At 35.5% G+C, this 20,055-nt stretch overlaps 1 protein-coding gene across 3 annotated transcripts in view; it reads right to left on the bottom strand.

The window, feature by feature from the left end:
* BRCA2 (BRCA2 DNA repair associated) overlaps positions 1 to 20,055 on the bottom strand; it is an 86,963-nt gene that overhangs the window by 55,864 nt on the left and 11,044 nt on the right. For all 3 annotated transcript variants that reach the window (XM_007960072.3, XM_073013249.1, XM_007960073.3), the window contains exons 6-12: positions 19,981 to 20,021; positions 19,650 to 19,764; positions 16,697 to 16,746; positions 15,153 to 15,264; positions 12,807 to 13,919; positions 4,936 to 9,903; positions 1,814 to 1,909 (exon numbers count right to left, since the gene is read on the bottom strand). In XM_007960072.3, coding sequence (XP_007958263.3) covers positions 1,814 to 1,909; positions 4,936 to 9,903; positions 12,807 to 13,919; positions 15,153 to 15,264; positions 16,697 to 16,746; positions 19,650 to 19,764; positions 19,981 to 20,021 — 6,495 coding nt within the window. The remainder of the gene's footprint in view (positions 1 to 1,813; positions 1,910 to 4,935; positions 9,904 to 12,806; positions 13,920 to 15,152; positions 15,265 to 16,696; positions 16,747 to 19,649; positions 19,765 to 19,980; positions 20,022 to 20,055) is intronic.

The raw sequence follows: 20,055 nt of genomic DNA, 5'->3' as shown, positions 1-20,055 counted from the left end.
TCGTGTCACTGCACTCCAGCCTGGGCAACAAGAGCAAAACTCCATCTCAAAAAAATAAAAATAAAAAATATGAGGATCAAATAAAGAGTGAATATCTACTGGCTCAAAATAATTCCACAAGCAAGTTATATTTCATGCAACAGTAGCACTGTTAGAATACATCTTCCATTTACTTCTTTGTAGGACTATGTCAAAACCAATTCCTTCAGAAACACACGATTTATCTATGTGCCTCACACTACCTAATGCCATTCTTTCAATACCTTGAGAGGAGTTACATCTTATACAGCCTCTAAAGACAGTTTATCAAGTAATAATACAGTAAAAATTACCCTACCAATTACTTATACATCTCAAAAAAAAAAAAAACAAAAAAAAAACCAGTAAACATTGTTTTAATTTTCAACTCTCTTCAGAATTCTTGTGCACACTAAAGGTTGGAGAACAAGTTGGATGAAAAACAAAAACAAAAACAAAAAAAAACAGAAATAAACAGTTTTCTGGACATTCAAACCATCCTGTGTTTGTAACTTTCAAATTTCTATCACTAATGGGAGATGAGTTAGAAAATTCCAGATGTTCCTACTTCTTGTGGGATTTACCCTATGTGTTTCAGAACTAAGCATCTTTAATATAATTATCCTTCACTATATGAACTCTTCCTATCCAAACTTAGAAACCAAATATATATAACGAACAATAGTTACACATGTCATATTTTCAAGCATTCCATGGTAAGAACTTTGGATTTCAGCCTAAATGAGACAGGTGCCAGAGAGTTTTAAGCAGCCAACTAACATGATCTGACCATTGTGTCAGGATGACTCTGGTTGAGGATGACTCTGGTTGCAGTGTTGAGAACAGCCTGAAGAAAATGGGCAAAAGCAGGGAGATCAACCAGAAGCTATGATAGTGGCTTAATGACAGTGGTGGGGGTACAGGCGGAAACAAACGATCAAATTGTTACATTTTTGATGGCAGAACCTACAGAACTTGTTGATGGGTTGGTATAAAGTATGAGGAAACAAAAGACTGAAACATTAAGAGTGGTACTGCCCCTTGTTGAGAAACGAAAGACAAAAAGTAGGTTTGGAGCAGGGATGGAGTCAGGAGTTCAGCACTGGTTACATGTTAACTTTGAGATGCATATTAGCAATGCAAGTCAAGATGTATTAAGCAGGCAAATGAATGAGTCTGGAGTTCAGGGACAGGTTAAGGCTGCAGTTATAACTGGCAGACAATGAAATTTAGATGGAGAAGAGATGTAAGGACTGAGCCGTGGGCACTCCTGCCTAGAATAAGGAAGAACAGGCAAAGAAGACAGAGAAAGAGTGGCAATGTAGGAGGAGAACCAAGAGAATGTGGTGGTCTGGAGAAGACTGATAACTATGTCAAATGCAGCTGAAAGATAGTCAAATGAGGACTAAGAAATGTTCACTGGATTTGGTACCATAGAAATCATTGTGTTATTTAGGAAAGATGGATTTTGCTGTAATGCTGGAGGCCAAAAGTCTGACTGGACTCCAAAACCTAAGCTTTAAATATTACACTACCTTTTTACTAAATTCTTATAGCTTTTTAAAAATAAAAAAGTCATTATTTTATCATCATTTCATGCTTCCCAATTACTTCAGCATCATACTAGATATTATAAAGGAAAAGTCCACTTAATAATAAGATACAAATTTAACAATTAAACCACACTGTAAAAGTTTCCAATATACACATCCAAAAGAACTGAGAAAAATAACTAAGAATATTATATACCATACCTATAGAAGGAGAAAAGATATAAATAAAAAGCAAATTTTACCATCTGGAGTGCTTTTTGAAGGCTTTAGGGATTTTTCTTGATTTTCTATTATCCTGTCAAATTCATTTAACAAGTTTCTTTTGATTGGGGGTTCTCCTAAAAAGAAATATTTCAGGTATGTTTTTAAAGCAAATAATATCAGTTTTATTTCTCAAAAGACTACAGTCCATTTTTTTTAAAGCTAAAGTATTGACTCTTTAAATGTTAAACAAAAATACATACAACAAATAGTGACCTAATCTTTGAAAGAGAAAAGTCAGTTTTCAATGTCAATTACATTTTTGTTCTGTTTTGACCACTTTAAAACGCCACTATTGAATAGGGTCTAGGGATAAACAGATGCTACCAGATACCACAGATAAGCTACTTTTGAAAAACTGACACTGAATATAACTCTAGGTTTACTGGCAATAAGGTCTAACAAAATTTCTTCAAATAAACTTTTTTTCTTTTTTTTCTTTTTGTTTTTTTTTTTTTTGTGGCAGGCGGGGAGGGGGGGCAGCCATTAAACTGAAGGAGGAATTTATTATGTAGATCCTTGAATTAGAGTTAAGAGGCTTTTTAAAATTACCAAATTACATTAAAGTACTAGTAATAGAAACAATTCTTATTTAAAAGTTCTACAGAGGCTAAGAGGGTAAGATTAAACCATAATTCAAGGTAGGCATTTCCATGTCATGCTGAGATAATATATGATAACACGTACCTTGCTTCTTGATGCTTTATTACAGGGAATAAATTTGTATAATTTAATAAGTAAAAATGTCCATGCAAGGCGTTAGCAGGTGTTAGATTATTATAAAAGTGGTTTAATTGTTTAACAGTGACCTGTACTGTTCCAGTAACCAGAAGCTGGCTAAGCTATATACTTATATGAAACAGAAACACCATTGAAAGCATTTACAAGTCTGAGTTACTGTTTTTTTTCCCCTAGGTAGAAGGTCAATACACTTCAGTATGCACAAGAACAGAATGGGTTGCTATAAATAAAGTCATTATTTTCCACAAGAGAATTACAAACATCTTTAAGCATGTACACTTCAGGATTTCACACTAAAGGACAGCAAACAGTTTAAGTATTATAAACTTACTACTTTGTCCATAAAGTAAACCCTATATTGAATGTGACCTGGACAACACTTGATTAAGTAAATCTGTATCCACCAGAATGACTTAGGGGCAAAAGACACTTTTTGAATGAGGAGACTGACTTCAGTGTCTCTCTGTAATATGTGAGGTCTAGACAGGAAGAATTCTAATAACTAAAATATTTTTATGAGTCTATAGGTTTTTGAAAAAGGAAACATTTAAGATTATCCACTGTAATGTTGGAGTTTTGGCATTTGCTTTAATTGTAACTAACCAACAGATTCAATTATTTAAGATTATTACCAGATACACTAACAGAAAAAAATACACAAAAAACAAAACCAAATACATATCCAATACAGGTATGTATTAGGTTAACCTAATATAGTCATTTGCCACATAATGACATTTTGGTCAACAACAGACCACATATGCAATGGTCATCCTGTAAGACTTTAATAGTGGTCTCATAAATTTATTTATTTATTTATTTATTTATTTTGAGATGGAGTCTTGCTCTGTCGCCCAGCTCTGCCTCCAGGGTTCAAGTGATTCTCCTCCCTCAACTTCCCTAGTAGCTGGGAATACAGGTGTGTGCCACCACGCCCAGCTAATTTTTATATTTTTAGTAGAGATGAGGTTTCACCATGTTGGCCAGGCTGGTCTCAAACTCCTGACCTCAGGTGATCTGCCTGCCTCGGCCTCCCAAAGTGCTGGGATTACAGGCATAAGCCACTGCGCCCAGCCCCATAATATTTTAATACTGTATTTTTACTGTACCTTTTCTATGTTCACATACACAAATGCTTACCATTGTGTTACAATTGCCTACAGCATTCCGGACAGTAACATGCTGTATAGGTTTGCAGCCTAGGAGCAATAAGCTATACCATATAGCCTAGGTGTATAGTAGGCTATACCACCTAGGTTTGTGTAAATATACTCTATGATGTTCCCACAATGATGAAATCTAACAACGTATTTCTCAGAACATATATCCCTGTCAAATGACACATGACTGCAGTTGAACTAAGTTGTTAGATATATATACATTTAAAAGGGAAGTTAGAGTAGTCCACATAACATTAAGATCAAGATACTATTTATTAACAACACTGTTTTTAGCTCACTTCCTAAATGAAAAAGAGAGAGCAAGCCAACCCTTACTAAATACTCTCTGCATACTATCTGCCAAGTTCACTGCTAAGTGCTTTAAATACACTTTTTTTTTTTTGAGACAGCGTCGCTCTGTTGCCCAGGCTGGAGAGCAGTGGTGTGATCTCGGCTCACTGCAACCTCCGTCTCCCAGGTTCCAGTGATTCTCTTGTCTCAGCTTCTGGAGTAGTTGAGATTATAGGTGTGCGCCACCACACCTGGCTAATTTTTTGTAAAGACAGGGTTTCACCATATTGGTCAGGCTGGTCTCAAACTCCTGACCTCAGGTGATCCACCCACCTGGACTTCCCAAAATGCTGGGATTACAAGGTGTGAGCCACCACACCCAGCCCTCATGGAAGGTGTTATTTGCATTTTATAGATAAGGAAACGGAAGCTATGTAACTAGTATAACTAAGTAGTATATATTACCCAGTACATGGTATAACCAGAAAGCAACTTTTAAAATTCATATAAGTCAGAATCTGAACTTGCTATGTATATGAAAACAGTTAAGTTAGTATTATGCAGGTTTTGTTAAAAGAGTTTCAAATTTTCTAGAGAAACTCAAACTTTTTAACAGTAATTTCTCAATTATTATACTAATAATCTTTTGAAAACACATTGAGACCCTTAAAACATGATTTCTTGGCATACAGATTCAGAGATATCGAATCTGTATACCAAGAGTTAGAATCTGTACACAGATACTTCATCTGTGTATCTGTATATCAAGCCATACTCACCCAAACTAACTACGCAAAAACGGCTGAAAATACATACTTACTTTATAACACTCTTGTTAGCATACCAAGTCTACTGAATAAACACTTTAAAAATACTGATTGGCAACATGAAAAGTAAAAACGAACACTTACCCGCTGAGATAAGGGCCTCTCCTCTTCTTTTTCCAATTCTTGAATTTGACAAAACCATTTCCTCATTTTGAGGACATGTAAAAAGAGAGTGTGTGGCATGACTTGGCAGTTCAGAATCTGTCAGTTCACCATCTTCCATAAAAGCTTTAGCAATTTCTACTGCTTCTGTTTCAAAGTAGTTTTCTGAATCTTTGGAGTAAGTAGAACAAACTTCTATATTTGTTTTCACAGGAACATCAGAAAAAGCTTCAGTTTTACCAATTTCCATTTTTACATTTTCAGGTGAAGCCTGTTCTTTTCCCAAAACATGAATGTTCTCAACAAGTGAGACTTTGGTTCCTAATACCAACTGTTGTTTGTCTTGTTTAAATTGAGAGAGAGATGGAGAAACTTTAATAGAATGATTATTTTCTGAAGAACCACCTTCAACATTAAAGTTATTTGATAAATTAAATTCTTTACTGCAGGCTTTTTCCATTTCTGAGTTTACACAGTGCTCTGGGGTTCTCTTATCAACACAAGGAAGTATTTTTGATACATTTTGTCTAGATGTAGGTGAATAGTGAAGACTATGCTCAGTTCTGATTATATCAAATTCCTCTAACATTCCCTTAACTTTGTGTAAGGAACTTTCTGAAATGGAAACTTGCTTTCCACTTGCTGTACTAAATCCAGAGAAAGCAGATGAATTTACCACATTATATGAAAAGTCTTTTTGGGATGATATTAAATGTTTTGGAGTATGTATAGTAGTATTTTCTTCTCTTGTGAGCTGGTCTGAATGTTCATTACTTTTAAACAATACTTTGGAAAAGACTTGCTTGGTACTATCTTCTATTTCAGAAAACACTTGTCTTGCCTTTTGTAATGAAGCATCTGATACCTGGACAGATTTCCCACTTGCTGTGCTAAAAATCCCACAAGTATTTGTAGATGGGACTGACTTAGGAAGCTTCCCTATACTACATTTACATATATCGGAAGTTTCCAAACTAACATCACAAGGTGACATTTTAGAAACTTGCTCCAATCCAGACATATTTTGGTTACGTTGTAAAATTTCATCACTTTGAATGTCAGCAAAAACCTTATGTGAATGCATGCTACACTCATCACTATCTAGAGAGTTATGAAAAATATCCTCTGAATCATCCAATGCCTCGTAACAACCTGCCACAATTTTTGTTTGGCAAATATTTGATTTATTCTCATTGTTTTCCTTAATTACTTTACCGAAACTGTCTGTAAATATCTCTTTCACTTTTTTAATTGTTTCATGTGAAACACAAATGATTTTACCACTGGCTGTACTAAATGCAGGTGGCCCTACCTCAAAATTATTACAATTAGATATGGACAATTTAATGGCTGCATTTTTATTTTTGCAGGGTGAAGAGCTAGTCACAAGTTCCTCAACACAAATACCTTCATTTACAGTTTGAGGGTATGTATTTGCATCTTTTACACTGGATATTACTTTGGAAAAACTAGTGTTTTTTTGGTCTTCAACTTTCTTCAATACTGGCTCAATACCAGAATCAAGTTTATTTTTTGAGAGATATCCCGAATCACTATATACTTCATCAGAAAGGTAGGAATAGCTGTTAGACATGCTACTGTTATTTAAAGTAGTATCTTGTTTTTCGGAGGGATGATTTTTGTCACTTTCAGCTATAGTATTCTTTGAATTATTTTCATACAAAGAATTTCCTACATAATCTGCAGTATTTATTCTTTCTGGTTGATCATCAAATATTCCTTCTCTAAGCCATTGTTTTGCTTCAAGTAATGAAGTTTGACTCACAGAACGTTTTCTACTACAACTTGTGTAAAAAGCCAAGGCTGAATTTTCAATGACTGAATAAGGGGACTGATTTGTGTAACAAGTTGTAGGACTTTTTGCTGTTTCTTTTTCTACATTTTCATGTACTTTAACTTTCAAAAAGATACTTTTTGACGTTTTGAGATTTTCAGTTTGTCTACACAAATTATCACTTAACAGCTTAGGTGGCACCACAGTCTCAATACAAACAAGGTTTTTATCATTATTGAGAGAATTCTGCATTTCTTTACACTTTGGGGCAGTTGTCATCTCAACTGTTTCACACGCTAATTCAAGGTCTTGACAAGCCTCTCTGTACTTTAGGGTCTTTGCCCATTGATGGCTAGAACTGGTGATTTCACTAGTACCTTGCTCTTTTTCATCAAAAAGATTTTTCACTTTGTCCAAAGATTCCTTTGTAATTTTAACTTTTTTCCCACTAGCTGTATGAAAACCCAACAGAGTAGGTTCTTTGATCTCTTCATCACCTTGGGGTCGTTCCTGGAAGGTCACTAGTTGATTTCCAGTACCAACTGGGACACTTTCTTTCAGTATTTTGTTTTTAACTGTGTCTGTTTCCTCATGACTTAGAATGTCCATTTTGTTCTTTCTTATGTCAGAATGTAATTTAGAATTTAAAGAAAAGTTATGCAATTCTTCTGGTTTTGGATCAAAGAAATTTACAATTTTATTAAATGACTCTTTGGTGACACTAATATTTTTCCCACTTGCAGTCTGAAAAGATATACCAAAAGTCTCAAAATCTTTTATATTTTGCTCTGTTTTAGTAGCAGTTAACTGTTCTTTATTTGAAGTATTACCATGACATGTTTCTTGAGCTTTCACGACTTCCAAAAAAGTTAAATCTGACAAACCTTCTTTAATCTGAGTGTTTCCCTCCTTCATTAACTGGCCAGATAATTTAAGACATATGTTGCGCTGATCAGTAAATGGCAAGTCCTTTTCATCTTTATGAATACAAACAGTATCATTTTTACTTGAATCACTGCTAACAAATTCTAAGTTACGAGAATTTCTACTGGCAGCAGTATATTTGTTATCTTCATTTTCAGTATTTATCTTGTAATTTTCAGTAATTTCTTCAACAAAAGTCCCAGTAGTCATTTCAATATTATTTTGTAACATCAGTTGGCATTTATTTTTTTCACTTACAGTTTTATCATTATGATTTTCTATCTTAAACACTGAAACAACAGAATCATGAAATTTACTTGAAGATAAACTTATTGGATTTACTTCTGCAGAAGTTTCCTCACTAATATTCTCAATATCACTAAACAGTTTCACAGCTTTTTGCAGAGCTTCAGTAGAAACATTCAGTTTTACGCCATGAGCAGAATAAAAGCCCCTAAACTCCACTTCATTTTCATCTGTTAAATAACCAGAAGCACTTTTGTTACAGTCACTTTTCAACAAGCCAGCAAACTTTTGTTTAATTCCTACTGTACCTTCAAATTGCTTGCTGCTGTTTACCTGACCAATCGATGGGGCATTCATTATGACAAGACCAGCATCTCTGTTTTCCTCAGAAGTAGTATTTAAGATAGTCACCTGGTTTTCAGGCACTTCAAATGTATTCTTCTGCAATATGTAGCTTGGTTTTCTAAACTGAGTAAATTCAAACTGACTTCCTGATTCTTCTAATATAGTAGAAAGTTCTGTAATTTCTGCCTTTTGGCTAGGTGTTAAGTTATGGTTTGAATTAAAATCCTGCTTTGAAAATGACATCTGAGGGGTTATATGACTATTTTTACAATCAGAAACAACTACACTACTCTGTAAATGTGCAGATACAGTATTAATTGACTGAGGCTTGCTCAGTTTCTTTTGATTATCTAACGCCAAGGTATTTACAATTTCAACACAAGCTAAACTAGTAGGATACTGTTCTTCAATATCTTTGAAGAACATTTTGCTCTTCTTAATGTTATGTTCAGAGACCTTGATTTCCTTATTTGAAGCTGTTCTGAAGCTACCTCCAAAACTGTGATTTGAAATTGGATCTAAGGGTCCTGCCCATTTGTCCATGCAATCATCAATTTTGTCTGGAATTTTATCTATATTCAAGATGTCCGGTTGTAAATCTTGACCTAGAGTCATTTTTAGATGCTGCTTTACACTATTTTTGTTCTCCTCTGCAAGATCATAAACTATATTTGATGAGTCCAAATCTTTTTTAATCGACACTTGGGTTGCTTGTTTATCACCTATGTCTGCATATAAAACCATGGTAGAGTTCTTGAAAATGGGTTCGTTTACACAAGTCAAGTCTGTTTCATGAAGTTCCTTAGTATTTCCTAAAGCAAAATTATTCCTTTCATTAGCTACTTGGAAGAGAAAATTATTCTCATTGTCTGAGAAAAGTTCTTCAGAGTCTGGATGGACCGTTATTTTTGGAATTAAAGTAGTTTCTTCTTGATCTTTTTGGATTACTCTTAGATTTGTGTTTTGGCTGAATTGTACCTTTCTTGAAGGTGATGCTCCTCTTATGTATTTTTCAGGTGGCAACAGCTCAACATGTTTAGAATTTTCACTTAAAGCACATACATCTTGATTCTTTTCCATGGGAATATTTTTGGTTAGTTCAAAATCAGACTCATAATTGTTACCTTTGATCTCGTCTGACATTTTGTATGACTCTTTGCCTCTAGAAATCATGAGTAGGTTTGACAGAACATCCTTGGAAGTAGGAGTTAAAACATCCTTGGAAGTAGGAGTTAAAATAAGAGTGCTGGCATTTTCATGGTCATATAAAGGACTTTTCTGGGATTGAAAGTCAGTATCACTATATTCTGCTTTTGAATGTTGTACTGGGTGATGTGCTGCAGCCAAGACCTCTTCTTTTATATCTGAAACTTTTCTGCTTTTTGGATCATTTTCATACTGTCCTTCCTGCAGAAACGACAGAGAATCAGCCTCTGGGGTAATAAATAACTGTAGTTTTTCCTTATTACATTTTGCTTCTTTATAATCAAGATCCTGAGAGATTATTGTATTATTAGAAGAACATGTTTCATTTCTAGAACATTTCCTCAGAATTGTCCCAAAAGAGCTGGTTAAGGACAAAGTTGGTTCTTCAGAATAATTCTGTGAACAGCTTCTTTTGACAGAAGAATGAAATAAACCTAAACATAAAAACACAAAGTGACAAAATTAAAGTACTATCAATCACATTCACTAAATATTTTTCACTAAGTTAAAAAAGTAGTGTTTGGGCACAGTGGCTCATGCCTGTAATCTCAGCACTTTTGGGAGGCTGAGGCAGGAAGACTGCTTGAGCCCAGGAGTTTGAGACTAGCCTGCAACATAGCGAGACCATGACTCTAAGAAAAATAAAAATTAGCTGGGTGTGGTGGTGTATGCATGTGGTACCAGCTACTCGGGAGGGTGAGGTGCAAGGACTGCTTGAGCCCAGGAGGTTGAGGCTACGGTGAGCTGAGATCACACCAGTGCACTCCAGACTAGGTAACAGAATGAGACAGTCTCTAAAAAATAAAAATAAATAAAAAGGGTAGTGTTCAAAACACAAATTACATGAGAATAAGTGAATGTCAAATTTAAAGCAGAAAGAATCCTAAATATGCTCTATGTTTTAGTTATTACATTTTTTAGCTGAAGATAAATTAGAACTAAGTTTTTTTTTTTAATAACAGGTACCAACTCAATCAAAATTAGTATCCAGTTCAAGGAAGTAGCTAGCTACCATAAACAAAACTCAAAGTAATTTTTATTGGAAAATAAAATTGAAAAAATTTCATTGCTATTAATACAGGTGTGAACAGAAAAGCAAGGCATAGAAAAGGAATTAGAAAAGTAACAATTTTCTTAATGTTTTCACATTGAAAAAAACAAAACCACCATTTTTAAAAACAGGGTCCGTATACTAAAAGCCTGAAAGATGACCTAATCTCAATGATAAAGGCAAATGAGTTCAACTGCTCTGTTAAATTTCTTGACCCTCTGAATTTTCTACTAACCAGTTCTTAATTGCATTTTATTTCATCAGTGATCACATTTATTTCATTAGTGATCACATGTATTAGCTCTTTTTTTTTTTTTTGAGTTGGAGTCTTGCTCTGTCACCCAGGCTGGAGTGCAGTGGCGTGATCTCAGCTCATTGCAATCTCCATCTCCCAGGTTCAAGTGATTCTCCTGCCTTAGCCTCCAGAGTAGCTGGGATTACAGGCACATGCCACCACATCTGGATAATTTTTGTTTTTTTAATAGAGATGGGGTTTTACCATGTTGACCAGGCTGGTCTCGAACTCTTGACATTAAGTGATCTGCCTGCCTTGGCCTCCCAAAGTGCTGGGATTATAGGCATGAGCCACCGTGTCTGGCCTATATTAACTTTTTCATTGGCTTTAACTATGATATGCATAGTATCAAACATTTTCCTCTAAAAATTTAACCCAAACTTCAAACAGTTCTGTACTCTGGTCTCACCAACTCTACTATTCACTGAGCTATTCATTAAAATCTTCTCATAGGTAGATAAAATCACTTTGTAAACATACAGTTTAGTTGCTAAGTGAACAGTTGTAACAACAAAGAGGACAGAGTTACACCGCAGAGATGCCGAAATAGAGCATTAACAGTACGCAATCTTCAAAATATTTAAGAAAATTATGTAACAACAACAGCAACAAATCATTATTTTAGAACTGGCCTACATTAAATTTAGCTAGTATTACCTTTTTTTTTTTTTTTTTTTTTTTTTTTTTTAGGGACAAGGTCTCATTTGTGGCCCAGGCTGGAGTGCACTGGTACAATTTTGGTTCACTGCAGCCTCAGTCACTTGGGCTCAAGTGATGCTCCCGTCTGAGCATCTTGAGTAGCTACAACATCAGAAGCATGCCACCATGCCTGGGTATTTTAAATATTTTGTAGAGATGGGGTCTTGCTAAGTTGCCCAGGGTGTTCTTAAACTCCTGACCACAAGTGATCCTCCTGCCTTAGCCTCCCAAAGTGCTAAAATTACAGGCATTAGCCACTATATCTAGCCTAATTTTTTTAACATGCTTTAGAGAAAAATACATAGTAAATACCAACACATATTTATAGAGTTGTCCAATTTGTGTATAATAAACACTTTTTAAATTAAAGCAGGAATTAGCTAGCCAAGCTCTGAATGTTTATGAATCAAAAACTGTCTCAAGTTGTTGGCTGGAATGTAAATTAGTTCAACCATTGTGGAAGACAGTGTGGCAATTCCTCAAAGACTCAGAACCAGAAATACCATCTAACTCAGCAATCTCATTACTGGGTATATACCCAAAGGAATAAAAATCATTCTATTATAAAGACACATTCACATGCATGTTCGCTGCAGCACTATTCACAATAGCACAGACATGGAATCAACCCAAAAGCCCATCAGTGACAGACTAGATAAAGAAAATGTGAAACTATACACCATGGAATACCATGCAGCCATAAGAGGAACAAGATCATGTCCTTTGTAGGGACATGGATGGAGTTGGAAGCCATTATCCTAAGCAAACTAATGCAGGAACAGAAAACCAAACATCACATGTTCTCACTCATAAGTGGGAGCTGAACAATGAGAACACACGGACACAGGGAGGGGAACAACACACACTACGGTCTGTCTGGAGGTGGGGTGTGTTGGGAGAGGGAGAGCATCAGGAAAAATAGTTAATACATGTTGGGCTTAATACTTAGGTGAAGGGTTGACAGGTGCAGCAAACCAACATGGCACACGTTTACCTATGTAACAAACCTGCATGTCCTGCACATGTACCCTAGAACTTAAAATAAAGCTGTCTCAAGAGTGACGGATATATACATACTATGCAAACTTATCTACCATGTTTGAGTGACCTGATTTAAACACTGGTAATTAAAGACCTAAACAATAATGCATACAGACGATGCCTAAGATTAAATATAAGATACGAAGATTTTAAAAAGCACAAAAAAACACATAAGGAACCATCATCTATAAAACTATATGTATTATTTACTCAAAAAAAAAAAAAAAAAAAAAAAAGAGAGAGAAAGGTACCTGAATCAGCATTTGCAAATGTAAGTGGTGCTTCAAAAGCATTTGCTTCAAATTGGGCTGAACAGTTCATTAGTTCTGATTTTTGGTCTTTCGGTATTTTTTTTCCTTGATAAGATGTTTCATCATGTATAGCATAAATAAACTTAGTTTTCTTTTTCAAAGTAGATATTAAACCTGCATTCTTCGAAGCTACAGAAGTCTGTGTGGTGGCAGCTGGCCAGCTTCCATTATCAATTGAATTTGGACATAAGGAGTCATCCTTCCGTGAGCAAACAGTATGTATTTCCAGTCCACTTTCAGAGGCTTCCGTTTCTTTTTTAAAGTTTGGATCAGTCACATGACCTGAAAAACTTGCACTGAAAGTCTCTTTAGGTGATTCTCTTATTCTGAATATAGACTTTTTGATACCCTGAAATGACGAAGCTATTGGAGAAGTTTCAGATACTGCCTGCTTTACTGCAAGAATGTAGTCTCTCTGAGATTCAAGATGCTGCTCTTCATCTCTCTTATTTACCACTGTTTCCTCATTTAATGGCTTCTCTGATTTTGGTAGGCTAGAAATATGTGGCAAAGAATTCTCTGAAGTAAGAAAATCTTTCTTTCTTTCATTCTCTGTGCTTAACAGGTCTTTTTCTGAATTATTTTGGTCACAAGAAGAAATATGCAGTAGGGGTATTTTCTCCATCTGGGTTCCATTTAGACCTGAAAGGGTTAGTTGAGACCATTCGCAGGCCAAAGATGGTACAACTTCCTTGGAGATTTTGTCACTTCCACTCTCAAAGGGCTTCTGATTTGCTACATTTGAATCTAATGGATCAGTATCACTTGATTCCATTTCAGATACAAACGAGTATTTTTCTTTCACTTGGTTTTTAGATTTTTCACATTCATCAGCGTTTGCTTCATGGAAAATTTTTTTCCTAGTCTTGCTAGTTCTTACTTTTTGTAGATTTCCTGTTCTACATTTAGAAAAACATAATGAAAAACTATCTTCTTCAGAGGTATCTACAACTGTTTCACATACTTCATCTTCTAGGACATTTGGCATTGACTTTCCAATGTGGTCTTTGCAGCTATTTACTTTAAATGAATTCCCTAATGTTCTTCCAAATCCTGTTAAAGTATAAAACAGAAGCACATTAATAACATTTTATAAGCCATATAATTTACATTATTCTCATAACCTTTCTCATAGAAAAAGTATATGTAGAATATACTAAATATTACATGTCAGTATTTAAAGGGTTATTGCGAGTACTTGGCATTTTATTTTTTGGCTAGTCACCCCTTCTCCTGTTCTCCTAGTAAAGCCTGATTCCCCTGATTCCAATGAACCTAAAGCCTTTTATTCATACAACAATCCCTAAAAATCTTTCTTTAGCAGTTCTACACAATTAAAACTCACCTAATCTTACCATATATACAATTAAATATTCTAAGACCTATCAAAACAGATGTTCCAAATCAATTTTGTGGCTGTATAAGGGTAAATCTGATTTTACATATGCATATACATACATACATGATACCACAGGCAAAAACAGATATCAAATCCTACAGTTATACAAACATACACACATACTAAGAAAAGTGCAATAATCCATGACCTGATTAGGTAAACTATGGTATATCTAAACCACATTTACTTACTAATTAGAAAAAAAAGCTCAGATTTTGTTAATTATATATCTTACTGTCTCTGAAAATTTTCAATAGGCTTTGTTTTTGTGTCACAACCACATATTGAACAGTACTATCTTATACGGTATTTAAATATCATCATGGAAATCAAATTAGTTTCTCTTTTTTTCCATTGAGACAGGGTCTTACTCTGTCGCCCAGGTGGGAGTGCAGTGGCACAAACACAGCTCACTGCATCCTTGACCCCCTGGGCTTAAGCGATCCTCCCACCTCAGCCTCCTGAGTAGCTGGGATCACAGGCACATCAAGTTAGTTTCTACTCTCAATACTTTGAGATAAAACACTACTTCAGTAGTCAAGAAAGGAAAAGTAATGTATTTTCTCTTTAAGAAAAGAGGAGCAATCCTTCAATGGTGCCAATTAAAAACAGTAGTTCAAGCTGGGACGGTGGCTTATGCCCATTTGAGACCAGCTTGGCCAACATGGTGAAAGGTCATCTCTACTAAAAATACAAAAAGTAGTCGGGCGTGGTAGTGCATGCTTGTAATCCTAGCTACTTGGGAAGCTGAGGCAGGAGAATCACCTAAGCACGGGAGGCAGAGGTTGCAATAAATTGAGATTATGGGTGATAGCGCAAGGCTCCATCTCAAAAAAAAACCCAAAACAACAACAAAAAACTGTAGTTCAACTAAACAGAGGACTTACTATGACTTGTAGCTTCTCTTTGATTTGTGTTTTCACTGTCTGTCACAGAAGGGATACATCTATCATTTTTCTTCAGACTTTTATCATGGTTAGAAAAATAGCTTTTCACATTCTGCAAAAAGTATAGTTTAAAAATCACTAATATAAAAACTCTCAATGCAAATATAGTAGTAGTCCCCCCTTATCCATGGTTTCACTTTTGGTGATTTCAGTTACCTGCAATCAACCTAGGTCCAAAAATTTTTAATGAAAAATTCCAGAAGTAAGCAATTAATAAGTTTTAAATTATGTGCCATCCTGAGTAGTGTGATGAAATCTTGCACCATTACGATGTGGAAATCTTAGGAAAGGAAAATGGAAATGGAGAAAAAAAAACTTGCACCATCTTGCTCCATCCCACTTGGGACATGAATCATCCCTTTGTCCAGTGATAGTATCCAGGCTGTATATGGGACCCACCTGTTAGTCACTTAGTAGTCTTGGTTATCAGATCGGCTACTGTGGTACCACAGTGCTTGTGTTCAAGTCACCCTTATTTTACTTAACAATGGCCCCAAAGCACAAGTGTAACGATGCTGGCAATTCAAATATGCCAGAAAGAAGCCATAAAGTGCTTCCTTTAATTGAAACAGTGAAAGTTCTCGACTTAAGGAAAAAAAAAAATGTACTGCAAAATCTATGGTAAGAACAAATCTATCTGTGAGATTGTGAAGGAGGAAGACATATGAGCTTGTTTTCCTGTCACAGCTCAAACTGCAAAAGTTATGGCCACACAGTGCACCATAGAAATAAAAAAGGTATTACATTTGTGGGCAGAAAACATGAACAGATTGTTTTGATTGACAGCTACACATTATGCCAGAAAGCATAGAGCCTATACGAAAACTTCGGCAAGGGATCTCCTGAAACAAATGATAACCAAGCCATTTACTGCAAGTAAGGGAATGTTACACAGATTCAAGAATAGGTTTGGACTGAAAAATATAAAAATTTTTATTTTTATATTCATGTGCTGACGAAGCTGCTGCCACACGAGTACAGAACAATAAGGTATTTTGAGACAAAGAGACAAAACATTCACATAACTTTTATTACGGTATTTTGTTATAATTGTTCTATTTTATTATTAGTTCTTGTTAATCTCTTACTGCGCCTAATTGATGAATTAAACTTTATCACAGGGTACGTGCTTATAGAAAAAAAGATTACAAGTATATATACATAAATACTACACATATTTTTAATATACGTATAGGGTTCGGTACTATCTAAGGTTTCAGGCATTCACTGGGGGATATTGGAATGTATACCCCATGAATAAGACGGGACTACTGTATATATTGTATATATGCAACTTAAACAGAAAGACAGCAGAGTTTCACAGAAAGGTAAAATCACATATAGCATCAGGTTTAGAGACTTTCTCAAAGGCTTAGATAAATTACAGATTAGGAAATTAAAAATGTTAAGATAAATAATTTAACAAGGCATTCCAAAATTGTTAGCAGTTTCAACAGTCTAATCAATTTGTCATATTTACTTACAGCAGTAGTATCATGAGGAAATAGAGTTTCAGATGATTCCTCATTTCTGACTGCAAGACAAAAATTTATGTGTATTGTATATTATCACTAGAATGCAAAAACTCATTTTTTGTCAGACATCAAAAAGCACATCTACTATTTGATTACGTGACACATTTGAAACAAAATGAATTGATTCAAGTACTCAAGTATAGTAACTAGAAAGGTCAATCAACACAGTGAATAAACTATACTTCCTTCCTTCGTACTACTCACAAGGTGGTCAGATATGGCTTAGTGATCATTACTTTATGGTAATACTGTCCACAATGAATTGGAAAATCAGATGATGTTGTGAGGTTATGACTTAAAAGCTAAAGCTTGGAGACTTTAGCATTCATTTAGATAATATTACAGCCTAAAGGCATACTGTATGTTAAACACATCTTTTCAAAATGATTTTATCCATATTATTTCATCTAAGTAACAGAATAGGGTTTACTCCCAGCTAAAGATGAATCAAAATAGAATGTTATTTTGCTAGAATAAACAAAATATAATACTGGTTTGGGAATAAATTAAGCTCGGGCTTTGAGTACAACCTAGTTACACACACACACACACACACACACACACACACACACACTTTATGACTGCACACACACATGGGCACACAACGGTTATGTAAAAACGTTTTACAAAACAAACTTTACTGTGTGTAGGACTTCTGGATAAAATACAAGACACCTCATTAAATTTGAATTTCAGATAAACAACGAATAATTTTTTAGTGTTAAGTATGTCTCAAAATTATTCGCTGTTAATCTGAAGTCTAAATTTAACTAGGTATACTGTATTTTTTATTTTCTAAACCCTAACTACGTGATGTACTCAGAATTTTCATTACATTTAAAAAGAGCAGATATGACTCACAAAATAGTTTCACAACTATTAATAGGTCATAATCTGCAAATTGAGAAACAATGATCTGGCCCAGTATCTTCTTAGAAAAAAAAATGTGGCTGAGACGGGCAGATCACTTGAGGTCAGGAGTTCGAGACCACACTGGCCAACCTGGTGAAACTTCCTCTCCACTAAAAATACAAAAATTAGTTGGGTGTGGTGGTGGGTGCCTGTAATCCCAGCTACTCAGGAGTCTGAGGCAGGAAAATTGCTTGAACCCGGAAGGCAGAGGTTGCAGTGAGCCGAGATGGCACCACTGAACTCCAGCTTGAGCAACAGAGCGAGACTCTGCCTCAAAACAAAAAAAAAAGAGAAAAAGAATGTTAATGAATACTTACTTTTTTTCCCATTATTATTGAATCTTTCATCCTTTGCCGATAAACTGTGATGCGTTTGTTTAGATGAACTTCCAAATACTTGTTTGTACTATAATCATATTTATTTACAGATATTTATTTAAACTTGTATGTTTATTATCTCATAAAAATAAAAAAGAAAGGTCACAGGTGGGTGTGGTGGCTGCTTGAGCTCAGGAATTTGAGACAAGTGTGGGCAACATGGCAGGGCCCACCTTTACAAAAAATACAAAAAAAATTAGCCAGGACTGGTAGTACACCGGTGGCATGGTACCTGTAGTCCCAGATACTTGGAAGGCTAAGAGGTAGAAAGATTAACTGAGCCTGGGAGGTTGAGGCTGCAGTGAACTGCGACTATGCCACTGCACTCCAGCCTGGGCAACAGAGAAGAACCTTGTCTCAATTTAAAAAAAAAAAAAGTCACAACTTTTCAAATACTAAGTCATGATTAGCCAAATCTCAGCTACTCCGAGATTTTTAAGTAGTTTTATAACAGGAAGTATTTTTTTTTTTTTGAGACGGAGTCTCGCTCTGTCGCACAATAAGTAGTTTTATAATAGGAAGTTTTTTGTTTTTTTTTTTCAGATGGAGTCTTGCACTGTCGCACAGGCTGGAGTGCAATGGTGTGATCTCAGATCACTACAAGATTCGCCTCCCGGGTTCACACCATCCTCCTGCCTCAGCCTCCTGGGTAGCTGGGACTACAGGTGTCTGCCACCACGCCCAGCTAATTTTTTCTATTTTTAGTAGAGATGGGGTTTCACCATGTTAGCCAGGACGGTCTCGATCTCCTGACCTTGTGATCCTCCTGTCTCAGCCTCCCTGTCACCCAGGCTGGAGTGCAGTGGCACAATCTCAGCTCACCGCAACCTCTGCCTCCCGGGTTCAAGCAATTCTCTTGCCTCAGTCCCCAAGTAGCTGGGATTACGGGTGTGTTCTACCACGCCTGGCTAATTTTTGTATTTTTAATAGAGACAGGGTTTCACCACGTTGTACAGGCTGGTCTCAAACTCCTGGCCTCATGTGATCTGCCCTTCTCAGCCTCCCAAAGTGTTGGTATCACAGGCGTGAGCCACTGCAACCAGCCTACAATAGGAAATATTTCTAGATCTTAGTAACAGAAACTACGGTGAGACTGCAAATAGTTTACAGTTTAATGAATGGATAAATTAAATATTGCAGTTTATCACATAGTTGTGTAATTTACACTTGTGGAATTTAAGACCTCAACTCAGTACTACTGGCAATACAGACCTTAGAACACATTTAAGTAGAGAAAACAAAAGCTTATTTAATGCTGCTTTAATGCCCTAATTACCACAATCATCTGTAAAAAAAAAAAAAAAAAATCAGTCACACCAAATACTGCCTCTTAAATGCTTGTATGGGCCAATAAAGGAATATTTGTAAGCTATTCTACATTAATCATATCGTACTAAAACATAATGCTTGACCCCGGTGGACAGACTACCACTTAATGTATTTGTATTTATCCAAATCTACAGTTAATAGAATAAAATTATTGTCAACTACTAACACAATTATCAAAGACATTATCTAATATTTTCTTTTCATATTTTCTTTTTAACAGAAGTATTAGAGATGACAATTATCAACCTCCTCTGCTCTTTCTTGTAAACATTTGCTATTATTACCTATGAGCACAGTAGAACTAAGGGTGGGTGGTGTAGCTAAAGAACTTGACCAAGACATATCAGGATCCACCTCAGCTCCCAGACTCTCAGAAATATGTTTTGGAGTCTGACGACCCTGGGAGGAAATAAAAGAGTTTATTTTTTTACAGAAATGCCCTGATCATTAAGGATATTATTTTTTCATTCACTTTTTATTTCACTTATCGTTTACTGAATGCCTGTATGAGGAAGAATGCTAGGTACAGAATTGTAAATCTCAGGGGAAAGGTGTAACGCTATTGTCAAATTCTCAATTACTAAGTCATAAAAATAAACCAGGTAGAATATTTACCTTCACAAACTTTGGTGTATGAAACAAACTCCCACATACCACTGGGGGTAAAAAAGGGGAAAATTGTTAAGTTTT

The sequence above is a fragment of the Chlorocebus sabaeus genome, chromosome 3 (genome assembly GCF_047675955.1).
Source record: "Chlorocebus sabaeus isolate Y175 chromosome 3, mChlSab1.0.hap1, whole genome shotgun sequence".
Lineage (NCBI taxonomy): Eukaryota > Metazoa > Chordata > Mammalia > Primates > Cercopithecidae > Chlorocebus > Chlorocebus sabaeus.
The sequence above is the reverse complement of the archived record's forward strand: the minus strand, read 5'-3'. Positions and strand labels throughout refer to the sequence as shown.